The sequence below is a fragment of the Microtus pennsylvanicus genome, chromosome 12 (genome assembly GCF_037038515.1).
Source record: "Microtus pennsylvanicus isolate mMicPen1 chromosome 12, mMicPen1.hap1, whole genome shotgun sequence".
Taxonomy (NCBI): domain Eukaryota; kingdom Metazoa; phylum Chordata; class Mammalia; order Rodentia; family Cricetidae; genus Microtus; species Microtus pennsylvanicus.
The window spans coordinates 76,826,939-76,849,309 of record NC_134590.1 but is presented as its reverse complement, the minus strand read 5'-3'; the positions used below and the strand labels follow the sequence as shown (position 1 = coordinate 76,849,309).

At 41.2% G+C, this 22,371-nt stretch overlaps 1 protein-coding gene across 2 annotated transcripts; it reads right to left on the bottom strand.

Moving 5' to 3' along the window:
* Positions 1–830: 830 nt before the first annotated feature.
* Positions 831–20,599, bottom strand: C1d (C1D nuclear receptor corepressor). 2 transcript variants are annotated; one of them, XM_075944399.1, is made up of 5 exons: positions 20,513–20,599; positions 6,140–6,286; positions 4,373–4,439; positions 4,015–4,070; positions 831–1,536 (listed from the first exon to the last, which is right to left on the bottom strand). In XM_075944399.1, the coding sequence occupies exons 2-5, from the start codon at positions 6,275–6,277 to the stop codon at positions 1,372–1,374; spliced, it is 426 nt and encodes a 141-aa protein (XP_075800514.1). In that variant the 5' UTR covers positions 6,278–6,286; positions 20,513–20,599; the 3' UTR covers positions 831–1,371. The 2 variants fall into 2 exon arrangements, with proteins under 2 accessions (XP_075800514.1, XP_075800516.1); XM_075944401.1 differs by lacking the exon at positions 20,513–20,599 and adding an exon at positions 18,736–18,864.
* Between the last annotated feature and the right edge of the window lie 1,772 nt (positions 20,600–22,371).

The following is a 22,371-nucleotide window of genomic DNA, read 5'->3' as shown; positions in this document are numbered from 1 at the left end:
ATGGGCTGTTAAGCTGGACTTTCAGAAACAATACATTGGTTAATGATTTTCTGCAATCATGTGACAATTTTCATTAAAATTTTTTCTTTATTAAATTGAAAAAGTTTCTCTACAATGAACATTAAGAATGTATTCTATAATTATTTCTCTAAGGAAGTGACTTGAAAACTAGCTAGAAATTTGACAGCATTAAATGGCAAAGAGTGAAATAAGTACAAACGTGCCTAAGCGTGCCTAAGTATCTGGTACCAGAGCTAAGAGGCCTTCTGCATCCATACGGGAATTACTCTCCACGTATCACACATTTTAACATGCCTTCCGAAGCCCGTTATAATATACTATGAATCAAGATATTTATATATTCAAAGTTGTTGTGGAAAACTAAACACAATTTCAACAACTCTTATTCTCAAAAATTAAAGAACTTGGCTATACTTGGCATCCCTACACATGATGATGTGGGGTGAGGGCAGCAAGGCTATCGGGGCTCAGTCACTAAAACAGTTTAAGATGCAGAACTCTCTCACAAATACTCTGGAAAAATAAATCAGAATGTAAATACAAGGTGATTCCTCCTGTGCCGAACAGGCAGTATTTAATAAAGAAATTTGGTTCAAACAATTCCTTAGTAAATGTAGCCTAGGAAACAAGAGTCAGAAAACGTCTAAAAGAAAGCTAAGACATGACTCACAAATCAGCCTACTGGATCCAGCTTCTCACGCCTACCTTCCATGCTCCCTTTCTCTGTGCATAGCAAGAAGCGAGGGAGCTACATAGCAACAACCTTTGTTAGGAGGGAATCAAGCCAAAGCCAGCCAGGACACACAATCTTATTTTCCATCAGTGGTAATGAGAATATTTTATTTTAAATGGAACATGAAGAGTTAAAGTACAGCCTTAAGGTTTCAATTTTGTACTTTGAATATCAAGAAAGCAATTACTGCAAAAAAAAAACACAGAAACATGTTGAACTAACTACACAGAAAACAGCGTGGGTATTTAAGTCACTGTATTTATCACCATTAGTGAAAACAGATGTCCTTAGATCTCCAGTCTAGAGACAGCACACTTCATAATATCATTATTCATTTAAAACACCACAAATGTTTACAAAGAACATTTGGATTTCACAATTGCTTATAGAATATCTTACAATATTAAAAACATCATGATACTTCATATGAAAATCAATAAAGACAACTTAATTTTTCCCAGCAAAAAAAAAATTCAGTATCACAAATTTAATGTGTAAATTTACATATGAATTCAAAAAGGAATCCATTTAAACCTCACATTGCCACATAACTACCTATTTCGTAAGCTGATAAAAACGATGTACTTTTTGAAAATATGTACATCAAAACCAGAAAGTCAATGTTTACTTTTCCCTTTATTAGCAACGTTTGGTGTATTCTTCTGTTTCGGTTCCCAGAGTGCATTTTTGACAAATCTTGAGGCAGCACCCCTGTCCAGCTTGGCAGCCTTTTTCTTGTCTGTTATTTCCTTGACTCTGTTCATGTAGACTCTGATTCTTTCCTTAAAGATAAAAAGAAAGAAAATAAAAGGCAATGATTTCCTGAGCTGTTCACTATATTTAGGTTTTATTATACTCTTGCTCAGTGAAAACCAACAGTGAGTATTTATTGACAATTAAGTCCACGGGACTAGTGAGTGCAAACAGGCTAAGCATGCCCCCTGCGTTCTTGGACAATGTAGGGAAGGCATACTTTAAACTCCCTTCAGTGGACATGGGGATGCACCCACCTCTTGAAAAGCAAAGGCAGGAGGATCAAGACTTGAAGGTCAGTCAGTTTGAGGGCATCTTGGCTCTACACCAGACTGTCTAAAAACAGCAACAACCAAGAACCAACCATTTTAGAAGAGTTCTGAACTCTTCCAGGGAAAGGCACATGCCAGGGTATCACAATAAACAACGACTGGCCGACACGCAGCTCTACTGTGTTAATTCACATTAACCTAAATTCTTACACCAACCAATTAATTCTCCCACCATTTCTAAACAGAAAATAGGTGGGGCAGTATTTATATCTATTTTATGTTACTGCCTAGTGTCACAATTAAAATAGAAAGAATGAAATAGGAGCTCTTTTATTCAATTTCGTAATTTTGACTGGTAAGCATGGGAAATTTTCTAATAAAATACACAAACTTTAAAGGTAAGGAACATAACAGGTTTCTGGACTACTTTAAATCTCTTAAGAATATTACTCAGAATAAATAAATCTTATACTTCAAATGATGAATTAAAGTTGATGAAACCATACAATACAGTAAGTGACTGATCACTGTTCAAGTTTCACTGAAATAAAAGAGATATATGAACATACACAGTAAAATACAGAACCTTACAAGTATTTCATTACCAAAACTGAGTAACTGTTCAAAATCCTCTACTGCCTCCTTCTTCGGTGTCAAAGCTGCAGCCCTTAGAAAGCAGCACACCCACCCTAGACCTGCCCTGGGACCTGCGCCCTCTTCATCCAGTCTCTTCTAGTCGGCCTCACCATCAGTCTTGTCGGGGAGCTCCTCCATTTAACACTGGCACTTTACCAGGTACCCCAATTTGCTACACCTGCTCTGCTTTTTCCTTTTCCCCATAAAATACCCCTGAGCATCCTGCACAGTCAGTATGTATGGTGTTCATCTTATTATGGTCACACTGTGGGTGTGGCACCTGCCACACTCCTCAGCTTTTTCTCCAAGACATCATCTCGCTTGAAAATGATGCCAGGCTCGTAGTAGGCACTCAAACATTACTGGATGAAGAAGGCGACTGTTTCCCACTTGTGATGCATATGACAAATAGCAAATAGATTTCCTCTAACTCTGGGATCAATTAGCAATGTCTGTTTCAAGGTCAGGAAAGGGTAATAGACTTAAGAAGGCTTTTTATTTGCCAATCCTTATCCAGAAAATTAATATGCTCTCCATGAAATAGATTCTGAAGGAGAATGAAGACAAATGGTCTTATCCTTTTACAAACACAATATTGAGTACTGGAAATAACTTTGGGTTAAAAATAATTTCATAAAAGGACACCATTAGAAAGCTAGAAAGATAACCTGTACTTCTTAAAGCCAATATCATAAATCAAATAAAATCTATACATATTCCTTTATGCCTTTCTCTTAAAATTGTTTCACAACCGCTATTTAAGTATAAATTTATTTTTCCCTCAAGAACTTTAAAAGAAGAAAATATCCTGATCTATACACTTTTTTAAATGAAGATAAGAGGCCTGAATTACTCATTTTATTTTTAAGTATATTACCTATATGCTTTACTAAGATGTAAATAACACACTTTACTGGCTACTAGAAGACTTGAAAATGGGATACAATGTCAAGTGTGTTTTGCATATATATGTACATTACATTTTATGTACACAAAGAATAAATTCATTAAAATTCTTATTCATGAAGCCAAGTCAGTAAGGTAACTATGTTTGATTTCTATTTTTCTCCTTTGAATTGGATGATTTGACTTAATATTTGAAGTCAGCAAAAACTCCAAGATATTAGATCTTATTTAGTGTACTTATACATCTAAATGGAATACAGAGACAACCTAGAAGATTTATTGCAGGTTGTAAATATGTCACTGATGCAGAATTACTGGACAGTAGACATACTGCTGGTGCCAAAAAAGCTTTTAGCTTTGTTGCTGAACTGAATTCTTTACTGCTGAGAAAATGAGTTAATGGAGGAACTGAAAAGGTAGGAGAGAAATTTCCCCGTCTTTGCTAGTAAATCAACTGGAATACACTTTTAAGAATTGTCTAAGAGTTTTTTTTTTTTTCTTAAGTAGCCCCGGAGATGAATAAAATCTTAACAATTTATAGGAAAAATAATATGAAAGTTATAAATAATTACTGGAATTATGCCATTCTGCCCTAATTCTGATCCCCCTAATCAGCGTGATAACAGCTATAAGTCTGGAATTCCAGAGTTATAGAGGAGACCTATAAATAGGGATAAATCAAAGACGTCTTACCAATTCTTGCTTCACCGGATGCTCCTTAGGATTAACTCCTTGAGTTGCCAAATAAACTGTAAGAGAAAGACAGCATTAAATAAAGTAGTATATATAATATTAAGTGTTATAATAAAAGAACCCCTAGTTATTCGTGGAAGGAAGGTTGCACAGTTAATTCAATTTCAAATTATTTAATCTCTATGAAATATTAAGTTTGTGTGTGGATCACAGGCATCCTGTATTGACATAAAATAAAAAACATTTGAATAATAAAATTACTATAAAAAATAATTCTATGCTGACTGCTAGCTCTTAAAAGCAAACCACCTTTACACAGTAATATACTTCCTAATAAACTACAAAGTAAAATACGTACCCCAAAACATTGAATTTAATGTGTATGCAGAAACTAAATCCACCTTGGCTTGCTCAAGTGGGTCCAACTAGTAAAAGAGAAAGAGCAGAAGAATGAGAGATGCACATCAACAGATAACACTTCAAACTTTTCCCAACCACACAGCATCAAAGGCACGTTTTCTCACTTCCTAAAATCCAGTAATACAATGATCTAGTACCCATACCCTCCTGCTCTATACCCTCCCTGCTCCATACCCTCCTGCTCCATACCCTCCTGCTACATACCCCCTGCTCCATACCCTCCCTGCTCCATACCCTCCCTGCTCCATACCCTCCTGTTCCATACCCTCCTGCTCCATACCCTCCTGCTCCATACCCCCCTGCTCCATACCCCCTGCTCTATACCCTCCTGCTCTATACCCCCTGCTCTATACCCTCCTGCTCCATACCCTCCTGCTCCATACCCTCCTGCTCTATACCCCCTGCTCTATACCCCCTGCTCCATACCCCCTGCTCCATACCCCCCTGCTCCATACCCCCCTGCTCCATACCCTCCTGCTCCATACCCTCCTGCTCTATACCCCCCTGCTCTATACCCCCTGCTCCATACCCTCCTGCTCTATACCCTCCTGCTCTATACCCTCCTGCTCCATACCCCCCTGCTCTATACCCTCCTGCTCTATACCCCCTGCTCTATACCCCCTGCTCCATACCCTCCTGCTCCATACCCCCCCTGCTCCATACCCCCCTGCTCTATACCCCCTGCTCCATACCCTCCTGCTCTATACCCTCCTGCTCCATACCCTCCTGCTCCATACCCTCCTGCTCTATACCCCCCTGCTCCATACCCCCTGCTCCATACCCTCCTGCTCTATACCCCCTGCTCCATACCCCCTGCTCTATACCCTCCTGCTCCATACCCTCCTGCTCCATACCCTCCTGCTCTATACCCTCCTGCTCTATACCCCCCTGTTCTATACCGTCCTGCTCTATACCCTCCTGCTCCATACCCTCCTGCTCTATACCCTCCTGCTCCACACACCCCTGCTCCATACCCTCACTGCTCTCCTTCATATTCATGGCTGCTATTATAAACTTACATGTATACATACATATGCCCAAATATAACCAGTGTTTTTGTTGTTGTTTTGCTAAAAATTTTCACTTCAAGGTATCATTTTTGATTAAACAAGGAATTTTTACACTCTGAGAAAAATTCTTCTAAATTATATTAATTTCAGAGTTATAATCTGGGCTTTTATGTCAACATAAGCATTGTACATGGTTCAGTTACATATAGAAAGGAGAACAAAATGCTTAGGCAATACCAAAGACAGGAGAAATTTAATTACTGTTTTTGTACTGCAGAGTTTCCAGAAACTCTGATAATATCATTACAAGACTTAAAAGGTCAAAGACAGATTCTGTCAAAAAGAAGGCTACGAATGTCCTTGCTTTTCAAAAAAGTTCCCAATGAAAAGTTTTATAGGATCTTATGGCTAAATATACCAACATATCTATATCTGAAACTCTAGTAGAGAGATATGGACAGTGTCAATCAACTGCTTCTTCCACGTTTCAGTCTTACAAAATTCATCTTCAGGAAACAGATTTTAAAATACCTTCTGCTACCAGGCTGTGGAAGTGCACACCTTTAATCCCAGCACTCAGGAGGCAGAATCAGGAGGATCTCTGTGAGTTCAAGGCCAGCCTGGTCTACAGAGTGAGTTCCAGGACAGCCAGGGCTACACAGAGAGATCCTGTCTCAAAAATAAAGAAAGAATACCTTCTGCAACAACTCGTTCCTAGAGACGGACATCATGGTCTTCAGCATGTCGTCCACAGCACCCAGGGAGCTCTCCAGGGCCGACAGGGACTCATGGATCTCCACGGGATAGTCCTCATTCATTTCTTCACCTGCCATTTCCACCAACTGCGAAAAGAAATCTCAGAATTCATATTGGAGACAGGGCTTTAGAAAGAAAATAAAAAGCACTTTTACTTTTGAGTAAGGGTGGTAGGAGAATCTGAGCACGCAAGTCTAGGACAGCAGCTTCAGGCATCTCTTCCACCATCTCCTCCTAAGCACACCTCCTTTCTGGGAAAGAGGAAAAAGCCCGCCCAGGCCACACACCAAGCCTTGGATGCCTTCAAAGCTCAGAAAACATGACTCTAACACCACATATCAATAGGCAAAACCCATGTTCACCCAGATTTAGTGGCACAGGCACTGGGAAGTGGAACAAAATACAGGTTGCCCTCAGCTTTAGGTAAGTTCAAGGCCAGTGTCTGCAACGTAAGACGCCATCTCAGAAAAAAAAAAATGAGGAAAAACTACATTTTAAAAAAGCATTTTTTTTTAAACTGAAAGTCTGATTTAAAAAAAAAAATTCTAACATGTGCTGAAGAAACGAAGTGAGTTTGAAAATTTTATGTTTTATTTAGCTTTTGAAAGCTTAGGATCATTCTGACAGTTCATTGTATTAAACTTAAAAAACAAATCAAATCCTAGATATGAAAAATCTTTATCAACTATCACAAAAATTACCTTTCAAGTTCAAGTTCATATGTGTATTTCTAGTCCTTAAGCATCTTAACAACAATTGTGGAAACAGACACTTGAGCTTTCAGTGCACCTGCTTGAACACTCTATTACCTTGGGAAAAAAATCACTAAATCTCTCTGGACTTCAAAGTTTTCATTCATAAAATAACCTAGTTGATCTCATGATCTGTAAAGGTCATTATCAAAATTATGAATAATTTTGTTATATATGAAAACACTATTATAGATATATAATGTCTGCCATCTAAGGATACATACTGAAGTACACAGTGATAAAAACCATGACCTTGAAAAAATAGCCTTCATAAAGTAAACCAAAGTGCAAAACAAGGATTTATGTAGATTATACAATGAAGTTGGAGAGCAGTTATGACTCAGGTCCTGCACTGCAGGATGAAGAGGTGCAGCCTAGAACATTCACACAGCACTACAGGGAGGGGAGAGGAAGGAGGTGCTCATCGGACCTGCACAGCTGCTCAACCACGCTCGTAACTCTACCGCTGGCAATAGAGGCTGACATTTCAGATCACTGGATCATGGTACACAAGTCTTCAAGACATTGTCATTTCAGTGGGCAGGGCAGGCCAGCTGCCTGGGAACTGAACCAAAGCCTCAAGAGCGCTAAGTACACAACCTACCTCTAAGTTACCCCCCAAGCTCAAAAATATCCCTCTATGTTTATCTGATTCTTTACAATGTGTCCATGTGAAAACACATAGATCAGGTTAAATCCAAACAAAATACTAAGGAAATGAACCTGTGGCACAACAGGAAGAGCCTCTGCGAATGCATTTAACAAACAGGCGGAAACTACACACAACTCCACAGAAAGTAGACAAAGAGGCGAGCGGCTCACAAAAGAATCCAGACGACTACAAAGAAAACTACTCGACTCCGCCAAGGAAACCACGAGAACAAAATGCCATTTTTCACGTGTGAAACAATACCTAATGTAAGCAAAAGGTGGCCACGAACAGGCCCTTTTCACCGTTAGCCGTTTGATTTAATTAAGCATCTTCTGGATTTGATACTTCATTTCAAAATCGTATGCATGTGTTCATTGACCCAGTAAACATATTTCTCAGAAATGTACATTTAATTTACATGAAACATGTTAGTATGCATCCGCAGCAATATTTCTCAAAACCGCAAGACAGTGCCTACGAATACAGACTGATTAATTAAATTAGGACATACCATCCGATAAAGCACCTGCAGTAGTAAAAGCACTGAGGTGTGGTTCAGAAAGATTTGTAAGGTAGGTCAGGAGGTGAAAACTGAAAAGCAGCATAAATAATATACCTCACTTATTTACTTAAAAAATTAATGTCCACAATGGGTTCCATTATGATACTGAATATGCGGGCCTTATTGCACCACGTGTATATTCAACCCTCATATTACCTTCTCTTTATTTAAGAAAACAACATGAGCAGACACATACTTGGTTGCTATGGCCTGGGTGTGTATCCCAGAAAGACCCATGTCAGACTGTGGTCCCCTGAAGGCGTAAGTCACAAACAATGCCACACCAGTTTGGAATTATGATTAATAGGGTGGTATTTATTTAAAGGGGAAAAAACTTACAGATCACTGTCAGCCCTCTGCGTAACCAGGAAGGAAGTCAAGTCACCGGCGGAGCAGGAAGTGAAGAGAGAGAGGAGAGGGAAGTGGCCGCTTTTTTAAAGGGAGAGAGACCACGCCCCAAGGGGCTGGTATCTCAGTGGCGATAGGCTGGAGGAGTGGGAGGACCTCCCGTAACACCTCCCCCTTTTGTTTAAATAAGAGAGTTCTAAACCTACTATGAAATTATATACAATAAGTACAAATATCCTATTCTAACTAGCTTAGGTCTTGTATAATAAATAACTTGGCCAAGTCATGAGAGAAAAGTAACTACATCTATATAGTCTTCAACCCCATCGAAGATCTGAGAAGGGAAATAATGTTACCTGGTTAATTAGGAAGTTCAGTAAAACAACTTCCAAAACATGCAACAAATCACAGAGACAACTAGCTACCTAGGCAATCACCCAAAGTCACATTAGCAGTGTTGAAGCAACCAACTTTGGCTAAGGCCTAACATAACTGACACACCATTTTCAAAGGCAAGCAACTTTTCAAAACTATCTTACCCTGTCTTGGCAGGATAAGACAGCCCTGTTTTATCCATTGATGCATGCTCTGTATCTTTGTCAGTGGTTGAGGTATGGGCATTTCTTTGCCCCAAGGCCAGTTCTGCCAAAAGGAAAGGCTCCAGGTGGAGTGTCTTTGGTGCTCAACATTCTCTCGGGAATAGAGTGGTGTTGCCAGGAGCAATTGTGTCTCACTACCACAAAACTCTGAGTTAGATTAAAGGCCATTTTCTACAGCTCTTTGAAGAAGTTGAAGACTATCTATCTATACTGAGTATAATCTCTATATATCTAAAGAACCTGATTAGTCTAATTATAAATGACAAACTTAGATGACTATTAGTCTATATAATTCTCAATATCTATCTAACTTAAAGATTAAGACAATAAACAACTGTGAAACAAATGAGGACAATGACCTCCAAATATAAACAATGTACAAATATACATTGCAGTAGGTAAATATATATCAATACACAAACATTATATAAGTATCTTAATCAGAGGTAGAAATGTACACAGCAATATGGTAAATATATACAATACAATATATGTCAGTACATAAAAATGTTTTAAACAAGGTAGAAACATGCATGCATACAATAGTCAATATAATTTAACTTTGTATCAATATACAAGAATCTATACCAATATATTTGTCTAAAAACAGTAACTCACAATTACAAATCTATTATCCCATCATCCCTCTTTTTTTTTTTTTTTTCAAAATGATCCCTGAGCTTATAAAATTCCTCCCCCAACCCTCAATCGTATACTAATTATAATCAACCCCTAAATGATGTCCCTAAACCCAAGGGCAAACTTTACTGGGAGAGGGGACGTCGTCCTCTAGAATTACTTCCAGCTGTCATGGGGGCGACGTTCTTTCTGGGGGATCCTGTGAAAGTAAAATGATGGTTAAATTTCAAGATCAAGTCTTTTAATATTGCCAATAGTCTCTGAGTATTTTGTGCAGGTCTGGCCAAAATGTTGTATAAGATGTGCACCATTTCAGCTAACCAAGTTGGAACTGTCTTGTGCAGCTGGTACCCAAAGCAGGTCTTGTTGTAGCGCTATCAGTATCATGACGTCATATCAACCAGGTGGAGTTGTTGTTATGGGGCCCCATCTTCTTCCTGGAAACTTCAAATGTCACTTCAGGAAAAACTCATTGTTCATTATGAAAAACTTAAGCATTAATCATATAGACATATATATATATTCAATGAAAGACATGATAGATATATTCAATGAAAAGTATGATAGATATGAAGAAAAGCAAAGATGTTTTCTAAACTCATATTTCTTTCTGTCCCACATCATGGCTCTTGACATGAGACAGAAACTCCAGAAACTCTGGGTTTTTCTCTTACTAACAGGCTTGGAATTGGAGAGGGACTGAGCCAGAGTCCAACTTCAAAACCAGCTTTATAAATTTAGAAATATGGTTTAATATTACTTACACAACCCATTCAGTTTTCTTGATATTTCCTATCGGGCAGGTATTTTTCCATCTGTCAGTATCCAAACATCCAGGGTCCCTTGAATTTCTCAAAGATGAGTGTTTTCCTGTGGAGATAAGAACAGAACCCTGCCCCCATTCTATATGTTTTTCTTACCACCTGTATGAATATAATCATTGTGGATGAGTTGTCATTTCTCCTTTCCAAGAGGTTTCTCTTCTTCAAATCGAAACTTTATTAATTTTGATGGTATCCACAATTTTTCTTCTCCTGTGGAAACAAGAGCAAAACCCCTTCCCCAACGTAGCACATCTCCTGGCTTCCACTGAGAGGTCAGCACATCTTTGAAATAAATCGGTTGATTTAGTTCAGCAGACTTTTCCATTATCCAATGTCTCTCTGCTGCTGTCGTTCCTTTCTCATTAGCGTTAAGAAAATTCAAGGTTAATAAAGCATTATGTAATCTATTTCTGGGGGTATTTTCGGTCCCTTTCTGTTTGTTCAGCATATCCTTTATAGTACGATTTGATCTTTCTATAACTGCCTGACCTGTAGGATTATTTGGTATACCTGTAATGTGTTTTATATTATAATAATCAAAAAAGCGTTTCATTTTCTTAGATACATATGCTGGACCATTATCTGTCTTTATTTGCGCAGGTATACCCATGATGGCCATAACTTCCAATAAATGTGTGATTACTGAATCAGCCTTTTCTGAGCTCAGGGCAGTAGCCCATTGAAAACCTGAATACGTGTCTATGGTGTGGTGTACATATTTTAATTTACCAAATTCTATAAAGTGGAACACATCCATCTGCCAGATTTCATTTCTCTTAGTGCCCTTTGGGTTACTCCCTGCAGGCAACGGTGTTTGATTATAGAAAGAACAAGTAGGACATCTCTTTATAATGTCCTTAGCTTGTTGCCAAGTAATGGAAAATTCTTTCTTTAGGCCTTTACTATTGACATGATGCTTCTTATGAAATTCTGAGGCCTGCAACACACTTCCAATCAATAATTGATCAATCTCAGCGTTGCCTTGGGCTAGAGGACCAGGCAGACCTGTATGGGACCGGATGTGTGTTATGTACATCGGACAAAGCCTGTTCCTGATTATGTCTTGTACCTGGATAAACAATGAAGTCAACTCTGTGTCATCTGGTATAAATTCAGCGGTTTCAATATGCAAGATAACTCTTTCTGCATATTGTGAATCTGTAACTATATTAAGAGGTTCTTTAAAATCCCTTAGCACCATAAGAATGGCATATAACTCTGCCTTCTGGACAGAATTATAAGGGCTTTGTTCCACCTTACTCAATTCATCTGACTTGTAACCTGCTTTCCCTGATTTATTTGCATCAGTATAGAACGTACGGGCTCCAGTTATTGGAGCATCACGTACAATTCTAGGAAGAATCCAAGAAGTTCTTTTTATGAGGTTAAGTCTACCACTTTTGGGATAGTTGCTATTAATTTCTCCCAAAAAATTAGCACAAGCTCTTTTCCACGGTTCATTGTCTTCCCATAACTTTTTTATTTCTTCAGTAGTAAAAGGCACTATAATTTCTGCTGGGTCTATACCTGCTAGTTGACGAAGTCTCAGCTTACCTTTTATAATTAATTCAGAGACTTTTTCCACATAAGTTTTTAATTTTTTACTTGGTTTATTAGGTATAAATATCCACTCTAAAATAATATCTTCCCTCTGCATTAGAATCCCTGTAGGAGAAATTCTGGAAGGCAATATGACTAGGATGCAGCTAAGATTTGGGTTCACCCTATCCACATGTGCCTCCTGTAATTTTTCCTCAATCATTGTCAGTTCCTTTTCTGCTTCAGCTGTCAGTTCTCTTGGACTATTCAAATCTTTATCACCATCTAAGGTTTTGTTTAAATGAACTATTAGATCAGGTGTTATCCCAACAGCTGGTCGTAGACTGGAAATGTCTCCTAACAATCTTTGGAAGTCATTAAGAGTCTTTAACCGGTCTCTCCTAATTTGTGCCTTTTGCGTTTTAATTTTCTCTAACCCTATTCTGTAACCTAGGTAATTAATAGAATTTCCTCTTTGAATCTTTTCAGGGGCAATTTGTAATCCCCACCTAGGCAAGACTTTCTTTACTTCTTCAAACATCCTTTCTAAAGTATCTTTATTTGAATCAGATAACAAGATGTCATCCATGTAATGATAAATAATGGACTTGGGGAATTGTTTACGAATTATTTCCAATGGCTTACTTACAAAATATTGGCACAGTGTAGGACTATTGAGCATACCCTGTGGGAGGACAGTCCATTGATATCTCCTATTGGGCTGAGAATTATTATAAGTAGGCACTGTGAAGGCAAATTTTTCTCTATCCTTTTCTTGTAACGGTATAGTGAAAAAACAATCTTTCAAATCAATAACTATAAGAGGCCATCCTTTTGGTAACAGAGAAGGCAAAGGAATTCCAGATTGTAGTGAGCCCATAGGTTGAATTACTTTGTTGACAGCTCTTAGATCTGTCACCATTCTCCATTTACCAGATTTCTTTTTTACAACAAACACAGGAGAATTCCAAGGGCTGGTTGATTCTTCAATGTGGTGAGCATCTAGTTGCTCCTGCACCAGCTGTTCCAATGCCTGTAGTTTATCTTCAGCTAGAGGCCACTGTTTGATCCATATTGGCTTCTCAGTTAGCCATTTTAAAGGTAGGGCTGTTGGTACCTCTAAAGGTTTGGTATTTGCTGTATGTTCTTGTACAGCCTGAATGGCTAGTGACCTTTTTCCATAATACCTCATCATATCCTTCCCAGAATTATGAGTTCCTGGAACTACAGGAATGTTAATCTGGGTATTCCATTGCTGTAGCAGGTCACGGCCCCATAAATTTATGGCAATATTGGCTATATATGGCCTTAGTCTTCCTATTTGCCCTTCGGGCCCTATGCATTCAACCCATCTTGTGCTTTGTTTTACACGAGATAGGGTTCCAATTCCCAGGAACTGAACATCTACCTCTTTAAGAGGCCAATTCGGATGCCAAGATTCTGGGGTAATGATACTTACATCCGCACCTGTGTCTAATAAGCCTTCAATAAAAGTGCCATTTATACAGACTCTTAGCTTTGGTCTTTGATCATTAATAGAAGTCTGCCAAAATATACGTTTACTCTGTCCAACTGGGTTTTTTGACTCATCCTCCACATGGATTTCATCATTTAGACCAGTATTACTTTTTACAGCAGAAATTGGAGCTTTTAATTTTCTTGGTGAGGCACGTTCTCCACTGTGACTGGGAATGACTGGGCCACTGTTGGCTTGGGGGCCTGCGAGAGGCCCCTCAAGGAGTTTCCCGACGGTATCGGGTTGCCTTGTTTGTCTGTTGTTGACCTGCATTCATTGGACCAATGTCGGCCTTTACCGCATCTCCTACATATACCTGAAGGCCTAGGTCTCCTATCTTTGTCATTCCCAGAGGAGATAATATTCCTAGAAATTCTGTGCCTGCAATCCCTTTTCAGATGTCCTAATTTACCACAATTAAAACACCTGGCAGTTTGATGTCTCCTCATTGCTGTGGAAATCGCTTCTCCTACCCAAGATTCATCGTTATAGCTAAACGTCTCAACATTCATCGTATGCTGAATCCATTCATCCATAGGTGCTGATCTAGACTTTAAAGGCCCAATTATCTTTTTGCATTCTATGTTTGCATTCTCAAAAGCTAGAGATTCAAGAAGTATTCGTCTAGCTTCTGGGTCTGTTACCCCTATGTCCAGAGCCTTAATTAATCTTTGCAAAAAGTCAATAAAGGGTTCTCTCTGTCCCTGCCTAATTCTGGTATATGATTCAACCCTTTTTGCTGGATCTTGTATCCTATTCCAAGCATTTAAAGCTGCTTGGTGACATAGACACAGTACTTCATCATCATAAAGAGCTTGGACCTGTGGATCAGCATATTCTCCTGCACCAAGAATTTGGTCTTGGGAAACCTCAATACCTTTTGCTCTTCCTTGCTGTTCCATATGTTTGGATTCTTCTCTGAAATAAATTCCAAACATCAAGGAAGGTCCATTATCTAAAACTGCAGACACTAACTGATGGAAATCATGGGGGGTAGCTCTAGCATTAGAAGCCCAAGTCCTTATCATTTCCTTTACGTATGCAGAGTGCAAGCCAAAATTAACAATAGCTTGCTTAATTTCTTTTAGATCATTCATTGCTATTGGCGTCCATCTAGCTTCTCTGACTCCCTTTGAGCCTTTAGAAGTTGACGCTTTGTCAGAATTAAGTATAGGGTATGCTGCTAAAACCTTTGGTAAGCCAGTTCTAATAGCTGGTGTTGGCATTGTATCCTGTCCTTGTGCCTTATTACTCTGTTCACCAGCTCCAATCATTTCTTCAATCATTTCAAGTCTTTTTATTATTGTCTCTTTTGAATCCTTAATCTCCTGACCTGCATGAGTTTCTAGTAAAGATTGTATGGTTCTTAGGAGTGCCATGATCTTCCTAAATGATAAAATATGCAAAAGAATACTAAAACCTAGTAACCAGTAAATTAAGTTATCCCCATAGTCATATAAACCTTGCATGATATAACCCATTGTATTGGTAACCAGAACAGTAAAATTCGCGTTAGAAACGGGAACTGCCATATTACCTATTATCCAGCAGGTGGCGCTGTTGCCAAGTCTCGACGAAAACACGGTCCTGTTTCAGAGTCCGCCTAGTATTTGTTAAAAACTGGAAAATGTAAGTTGCTCAACAAAGTAAATGTAATTAAATCAATTCCAGAGATGGAACCAGAAACCAGAATCCAGGGGTAGAGAAGAGCAACCTGGAAGCCGCTTATGCCTCCACGTGACAGAGTCACCCTGAGGGGTTGCAGCTTTCAGCAACCGCGTGCTCTGGTTCGCGCCACTTAAGAGCTGTGCTTGCAAGGGAGATTTAAAAACCACTCAGAAAAGAGCAAACCAGGCGGGCAGAGACTACGCGGGCCTGTGGAGTTTAAATCCACAGGCAGCGGCTGAGGAAGCAAGGGCTCCCGCCAAGCTGAACAAGCGCCCGCCAAGCCGAACTTGCGGCCGCCAAGCCGAACTTCCGGCCGCCAAGCCGAACTTCCGGCCGCCAAGCCGAACTCGCGGCTGCGAGCCGGGAGAGGTTCTAAAACCAAACGTTGGGCGCCAAATGAAGGCGTAAGTCACAAACAATGCCACACCAGTTTGGAATTATGATTAATAGGGTGGTATTTATTTAAAGGGGAAAAAACTTACAGATCACTGTCAGCCCTCTGCGTAACCAGGAAGGAAGTCAAGTCACCGGCGGAGCAGGAAGTGAAGAGAGAGAGGAGAGGGAAGTGGCCGCTTTTTTAAAGGGAGAGAGACCACGCCCCAAGGGGCTGGTATCTCAGTGGCGATAGGCTGGAGGAGTGGGAGGACCTCCCGTAACAGTCCCCAGCTCATGACAATTTTGGAAGATAGCAAAACCTAAGAAGTCTAAGAAATAGGGGGCTGGAGAGATGGCTCTTCCAGAGGTTCTAAGCTCAATTCCCAGCAACCATATGGTGGCTCACAACCATCTGTAATAAGATCTGGTTACCTCTTCCGGCCTGCAGGCGTATATACAAGCAGAACACTGTGTACATAATAAATAAATAAATTTTAGAAAGAAAGAGAGAGAGAGAAGGGAGGGGAGAGGAGGGGAGGGGAGGGGAGGGGAGGGGAGGGGAGGGGAGGGGAGGGGAGGGGAGGAGAGGAGAGGAGAGGAGAGGAGAGGAGAGGAGAGGAGAGGAGAGGAGAGGAGAGGAGAGGAGAGGAGAGGAAAGGAAAGGAAAGGAAAGGAAAGGAAAGGAAAGGAAAGGAAAGGAAAGGAAAGGAAAGGAAAGGAAAGGAAAGGAAAAAGAAACCCTAAGACCTGGCTGGCAGTTTTTTAGTCATACTGGGGGAGGGGGCGGTCTTCAAGAAGACTGTGGACTTGGGTGGATTTCCCTCCCTCTCAGCCTCTCCCTGGCACATACAAGAGCAGCAAGGACCAGTCATGGACTGAACCTCCAAAACTATAAGCCCAACAAGTCTTTCCTCTCTTTACATTTATCCCTTTTTCAAGCAGCAACTGAAAACTAACATACTTATACATACATGTGAGTTCTCTAAAACATACAAAATAAACTGTTAACTGTAGCTACTTCCAGGAAAGGAAAAGCAGGGAAGTGAGACAGCGTACCTTATTACATTCTCGGAACTAGGACTATAGGAGATTTAAGCAATGTGTTAAAACAAATCTATAATAAAAGCTTCATGTGTTTGACAATTTGAAATTTACTGAGGATGACAGACAGATGATCAATTCCCCCTACTTAGCAGCTATAGGCAAACCTATGACTCTTTAGCTCCACTACCACATTCAAAGAACCAAAATGTCTTCTTTTCCCTGGGGCTGAATTTTCTGGCCAACATAGAGGTATATATATATTCTTTGTCAATCTTATTGCCTCTTCTAGCTTAGCTTTCTGAACGGTCACACCTTCCACCAACTGTCTCAGAGACACCACCACAAACCTAACCTCCCTTGGTGCCCACCAGCCAGTTCTCAACCTTAGCTCGAGGTGCACTAGCCTTCCTGAGGACACAAACACAGAGCCCAGCTGGGAGCACTATCAATGCCCTCATTCATTCCTGAACCAACTGTGCACTGTCTCCTCGGCTTGCGGGGCACACTGGGATATCAAGAAGAGCATGTGCTGAACAGTCACTCGCCAGCCACAAGGGCTTGCTCACTCACCACACAAATATCCAGAACTGACAACAAACAACCCTGATGCTTGGAATGCATTGATGAGCAGAAACCTGGACCCTGAGCTTCTGTGCTTACTGCACATGATACACCTCAATCCAATAATCACAGAAACATAAAAACACAACGGCGTGGGGAGATACAGGGTGCCCTGACACTGCAAACTAGCAGGCATAACAAGACCCGAGGAAAGCAAACCCACCTACAAACACTCTTCAGAGTGGAGTCAAGTAGACAAACACAGTGGGGAGGAGTCTTCATGGCAATACCCTAACTAGGTACTGACACTCAGCTCGTTGAGCCCTGCAATAGCGCCTTATCCTTTCAGGACAAAACACTCTTTTATACAACATGAAAGCAACGTCAAAGTCTGGCCCTGTCATCCTTCAGCCTTAATTCTCTTTCCCTCACACCAACACCACATTAAGCTTCTGCTTCTGTCCTTAATCTACATGAGTAAAATCTACATCTACAACTCTGGAGCTAAACCCATCATGGAAGCAGAATCAGCTGTGGGTAGCAGGAAAGAGGACTTGCTAAAGCACCCTTCAAACAGCTGACTGGGTCAGGGTGGGAGTCCGAGGAGTTAGGAGAGGAGTGCAGTGAATATGACAAAAATATATTGAATGCATGTTTAGGATTAGGTTAGGGCTAGAACTAGTTCTCAACAAATTAATAAATGTATTAGAATCCAGCTAACTGGGAGGTGTGGCAGGGCGAGAGGGGAAGAGACCAGCAAGTAAAGCAATGAAAGTCCTCTGCAGGCGTGGCGGGCCACGCTGGCTGCTGTACAGGATGGATGAACTGTAGGGGACTAATTATGAAGGATGAAATGACAGCATCAGCTATGAACCTAAGCAGGCAGAAGGAACTGAAGGTGGAGGACAGCGGTCCAGCTTGGGTTGGATTTTGTAGGCGAAGGCAGCAGAATCCACTCAGGGGCTGATTGTGGGTTGTGAGAATAAAGTGAAACAACCATAAGAGCGGAGCTGCTGCTAACCAAGACATGAGCGGACACAGTGGTGCAAACTCATGACCCCAGCCTTGGGAATCTGAGGCCAGAGATCCTGAGTTCAAAGCCAAGTCCTGTTACCAACAAAGCCAAGCAAGCAAACAAACACAAAATCTGCCCTAAAGCAGGATGGGCAGGAGTGTGGGAGCAGAAAAATATTCAGATGTTTGCTGAGTCATCAAATAGAAGGGTTGAGGGGGAAGCTAAGTATAAGGAGTCTAGAATTGAAGGAAGTGGTCCCTGGTTAAATAAAAAATTGAAAATTGTGAATGAACAGATGGTATTTAAAGTCATAAGATGAGAACCAATCACTAAAGGAATAAATGAAGACAGAAAAAAGAAGTTGGTCAAAACCAGAGTGCTGAGGTGTTGAATATCTCACTAAGTTATTTAATACAGTACACTACACACTATGTAATTTACCCTCGAGATCACAAGAGTCACTTGGATCCAAGATGATACTGCTCACCGTCATGAGCACCGTAGCACACATCATGAGCCCAGAAAAGATGAAAATTCGGAGTTCAGCTTCTACACCCCACACATAGTCAACTGGGACAAAAAAGATGAAATCTCAGAGTACAGCTTGTACACCCCACAGACAGGCACACTCAAAGTACAGCTTCTACACCCCACACATACAAACTCAAAATGCAGCTTCTACACTCACACCCAACCCCCTCCCACACACACACACACACACACACACAGAGTTAACTGGGGCCCAAGTTTGGAGAATCTTAGCATCACGTCACAGTTTGGACTTACAAATACTAGAAGTTACTACATGGATACAGGAGGTAATGTATATTTGGAAGCTGTTTCCATCTCTACAGCAATTAGAGTTCCATATAATAACCACATTAGGGACAGAAAGAAAATACAACATATACTTAATGGATTTTTGTAACAAGAATATGCAGGTTCGGCACCATAATTCTATTCTTATAATTACATTTTATACAACATTACCTTGGAAAATAATGACGAACGGCATATATAAGTTCTCAATAAACACTACTGTCTTGGTCAGTGATTCTGCTAGTGTTACCTGCAATTTTCAGTAAAATCTGAGAATATACAAGGCTTCCTTTTCAGATGTATTAACCTCTGAAAACACATCACAGTAGTTAGAGAAGTTGCTGACTGGATAAAGCACCTGCCTCCACCCCAAGCTTGAGGGCTGGAATTCAGATCTCCTACACCCTCATAAATGTGGGGCGGGTATGGAGGGGGCCCAACACTCAGAAGGCAGAAACGGGGAATCACTTAGCATCCTAGCTAGAATGGCTGAAGTTAGTGAGTTTCGGGTTCAATGAAAAACATTGTGGAGTGCCACTCAATAAACAAACTGAAGGATGGAAGAAGCCATCATGTTCGGACTTCCACATACACACAAGTGCACATATTCTTTCAGATGAGAAAACACACACACACAATCCAAAAGTTCAGTAATAAAAAGTACATAAATTACAAGGCTGGAAAGGTGGTTTAGCAGTTAAAAGCACTAGTTTATCTTCCGGAGGACCCAAATTTGGTTCCCAGCAACCAGATTGGGAAGCTCGCAACCACCTGTAATTCCGGCTCCATAGGGCCTGACTCTTTTTACTGTTGATGTTGGCAAGGCATGGTGGTGTACGCCTTTAATCCCAGCACTTGGGAGACAGAGGGAGGTTGAGCCTCTGAGTACGAGCCCAGCCTGGCCTACAGATAGTACTCCAAGACACCCGGGGCTACACAGCGAAACCCAGTCTCAAAAAATGTAGAAAAAAAAAATTAAGGAAGCCTTTATCTCAAGTGAGCTAACACTGCCAACGCGAGCGTTCCGATCTTGGGCAGAATAGTAAGGAGTGAATGGAAAAATTACTCTTTTCGCCTTCCATCACAGCCTTTCTCCATTTAGATTTGAAATCAGTCAGAAACAGATTTCGTTGGGTTTTCACTTGTCGCTTTTCAACCCTTGAAAGGCAACGTTAAACAAGCGAAGGGCAAAGGCAGAGTAGGGAGGGAAACCAGGGGCCGAGGCAAGGCAGAGCCTGAGAGCGCCATTGCCAGGCTCAGGGGACTGCAGAGACCACGCTAGCGGCACCGAGGCCCCGCTGGCTCCCCAGTCGGCCACAGGACGGACGCGATCCCGGGACGCCGGAAAAGGGGCCCTGACAGGAGCGCGACATCACCCGAACCCAACTTTGCACTATACCTCAATACCGTGGACGACTGGCTCCGGGAAAGAGGTCGCACGTTGATGACGCCATGTCCCCGCCCCTGCCTGCCACGCGTGCGTCGCTCCGAGGCTCGCGCATGCGTAGTTCAGTACCGCGGCTCACACCTCGCGCCCGGATGAGAAGCGTGAGGAAGGAAGCCCTAGCGTTTTGTGTCGATTAGGCTTCTGCCCTCACCTACCCTAGAAGCAAGTTGAGCGTTCTCTATGGCTTTGTTCAGATCTTTCCCTTGCCAGAAACTGGGTCCGGAGTTCTCAGATCAAATTTTTGAGGGGCTTCCTCTAGACTAGGTAGGGTCTGCTGCCTGTCTGCCAGCTACTAGGCTAAGGGATACTTATGAAATACAGTAAAACAAAAATTTTTAAATAGGGCCGTGGCCATATGCAGAGTACAAGCCCGGTTTTCGTTATTTTGCTTCTGTTTTTGAGCGGGTCTCATGTAAAATGGATGGCCTTCAATTCACAACCCGCTTCACGTGTGTTGGCCGTGCCACCATTCCCAACTGCTGGGGAGTTTTATGTCAACTTGACGCGAGCTAAAATGACTAAGAGGAGGGCCAATTAAGAAAATGCCTCCATAAGATGAGGTTACAGGCAGTCCTGTAAGGTATTTTCTTACTTAGAGATTGACGGGAGAGGCTAGCCCATGACGACTGATGCGGATCCTGTGCTGATGGCCCTGGATTCTACAAGAAAGCAGGCTGGAGCAAGCCTTGGAGAGCAAGGCAGTGAGCAGCACCCCTCCCTGGCCTTTGCATCAGCTCCTGTCTCCGTGTTCCTGTCCTGTTTGCTCCTGTCCTGACTTCCTTAATGAAGGACTATGATACAGAATTGCAAGCTGAATAAATCCTTTTCTTCCCAACCTTTACTGAACTGAGCCATCTCTTGGGTCCCTCAGTTTAAACATTCATCTAGGATAAAATATGTAATACTGTATTTTCAGAATTTATCATCAATATCTATTCAGTTGTCAGTTCTAACAATTTATCCTTTAAAATTGCCTTTTAAAGTTATTGAATTTTATTTAATCACGACTAAATTATTTGGGGGTACTTTTCAAGACAGGGTTTCTCTGTGTAGCCCTGGCTACATAGGGCTACACTATAGACCAGGTCATACTATAGACCAGGCTGGCCTTGAACTCAGAGATCTGCCTGCCTTTGCCTTGTAAGCACTGGGATAAAATATAAAAGATATGTGCCGCCACCACCTGACTAAATACAGATTTTACACATTGCTGGAGTAACAATTTCCTAACATTAAACACCGACCCAGCCACAAACCCTTGGAACAACAATGGTGTCCTGGCTGCAACGCAGTGGTGGCACAAAGCTTGTACAAGTAACCAACCAATCAATATCTGATTTGACTTAAGGCCCACCCATGAGAAGGAACCCATACTCAGCATGGCTTGGATGACCAAGAAGCTGAGACTATACAACCCAGGGACCTATGGTAAAACCAAACACTACTAGTCTTTAAAAAAAAGTAGCAGGTCAGGGCATGGTAGTGTATGCCTTTAGTCCCAGCACTCAGGAGGTAGGGGCAGGCAGACATCCATGAGTTTGAGGCCAGCTTTGTCTGCAAATCGAGTTCTAGGACAGTGGATGTTGTTACACAGAGAAGCCCTGTCTCAAAATACACAAAAATATAGTCTTAAAATGATTCCTAATGATATTCTGCTATACTCATAGATCAGTGCCTTGCTCGGCCACTGTCAGAGAAACATCCTTCTGCAGCAAATGGAAACAAATACAGAGACCCAAAGCCAAATGCTACGCAGACAGTGGGAGACCTTGGAACACTCAGCCCTAAAGAGGATGTCTTTATCAAATCCC

What these genes read in the sequence shown, in the direction of transcription:
- C1d (XM_075944399.1), bottom strand. Translation starts at nt 6,277, where the DNA reads ATGGCAGGTGAAGAAATGAATGAGGACTATCCCGTGGAGATCCATGAG. An exon ending in ATTAAATTCAATGTTTTGGG is followed by an intron (nt 4,071 to 4,372) that starts GTACGTATTTTA and finishes TTTCTCTTACAG; the next exon opens with TTTATTTGGCAACTCAAGGA. An exon ending in ATCCGGTGAAGCAAGAATTG is followed by an intron (nt 1,537 to 4,014) that starts GTAAGACGTCTT and finishes TTTATCTTTAAG; the next exon opens with GAAAGAATCAGAGTCTACAT.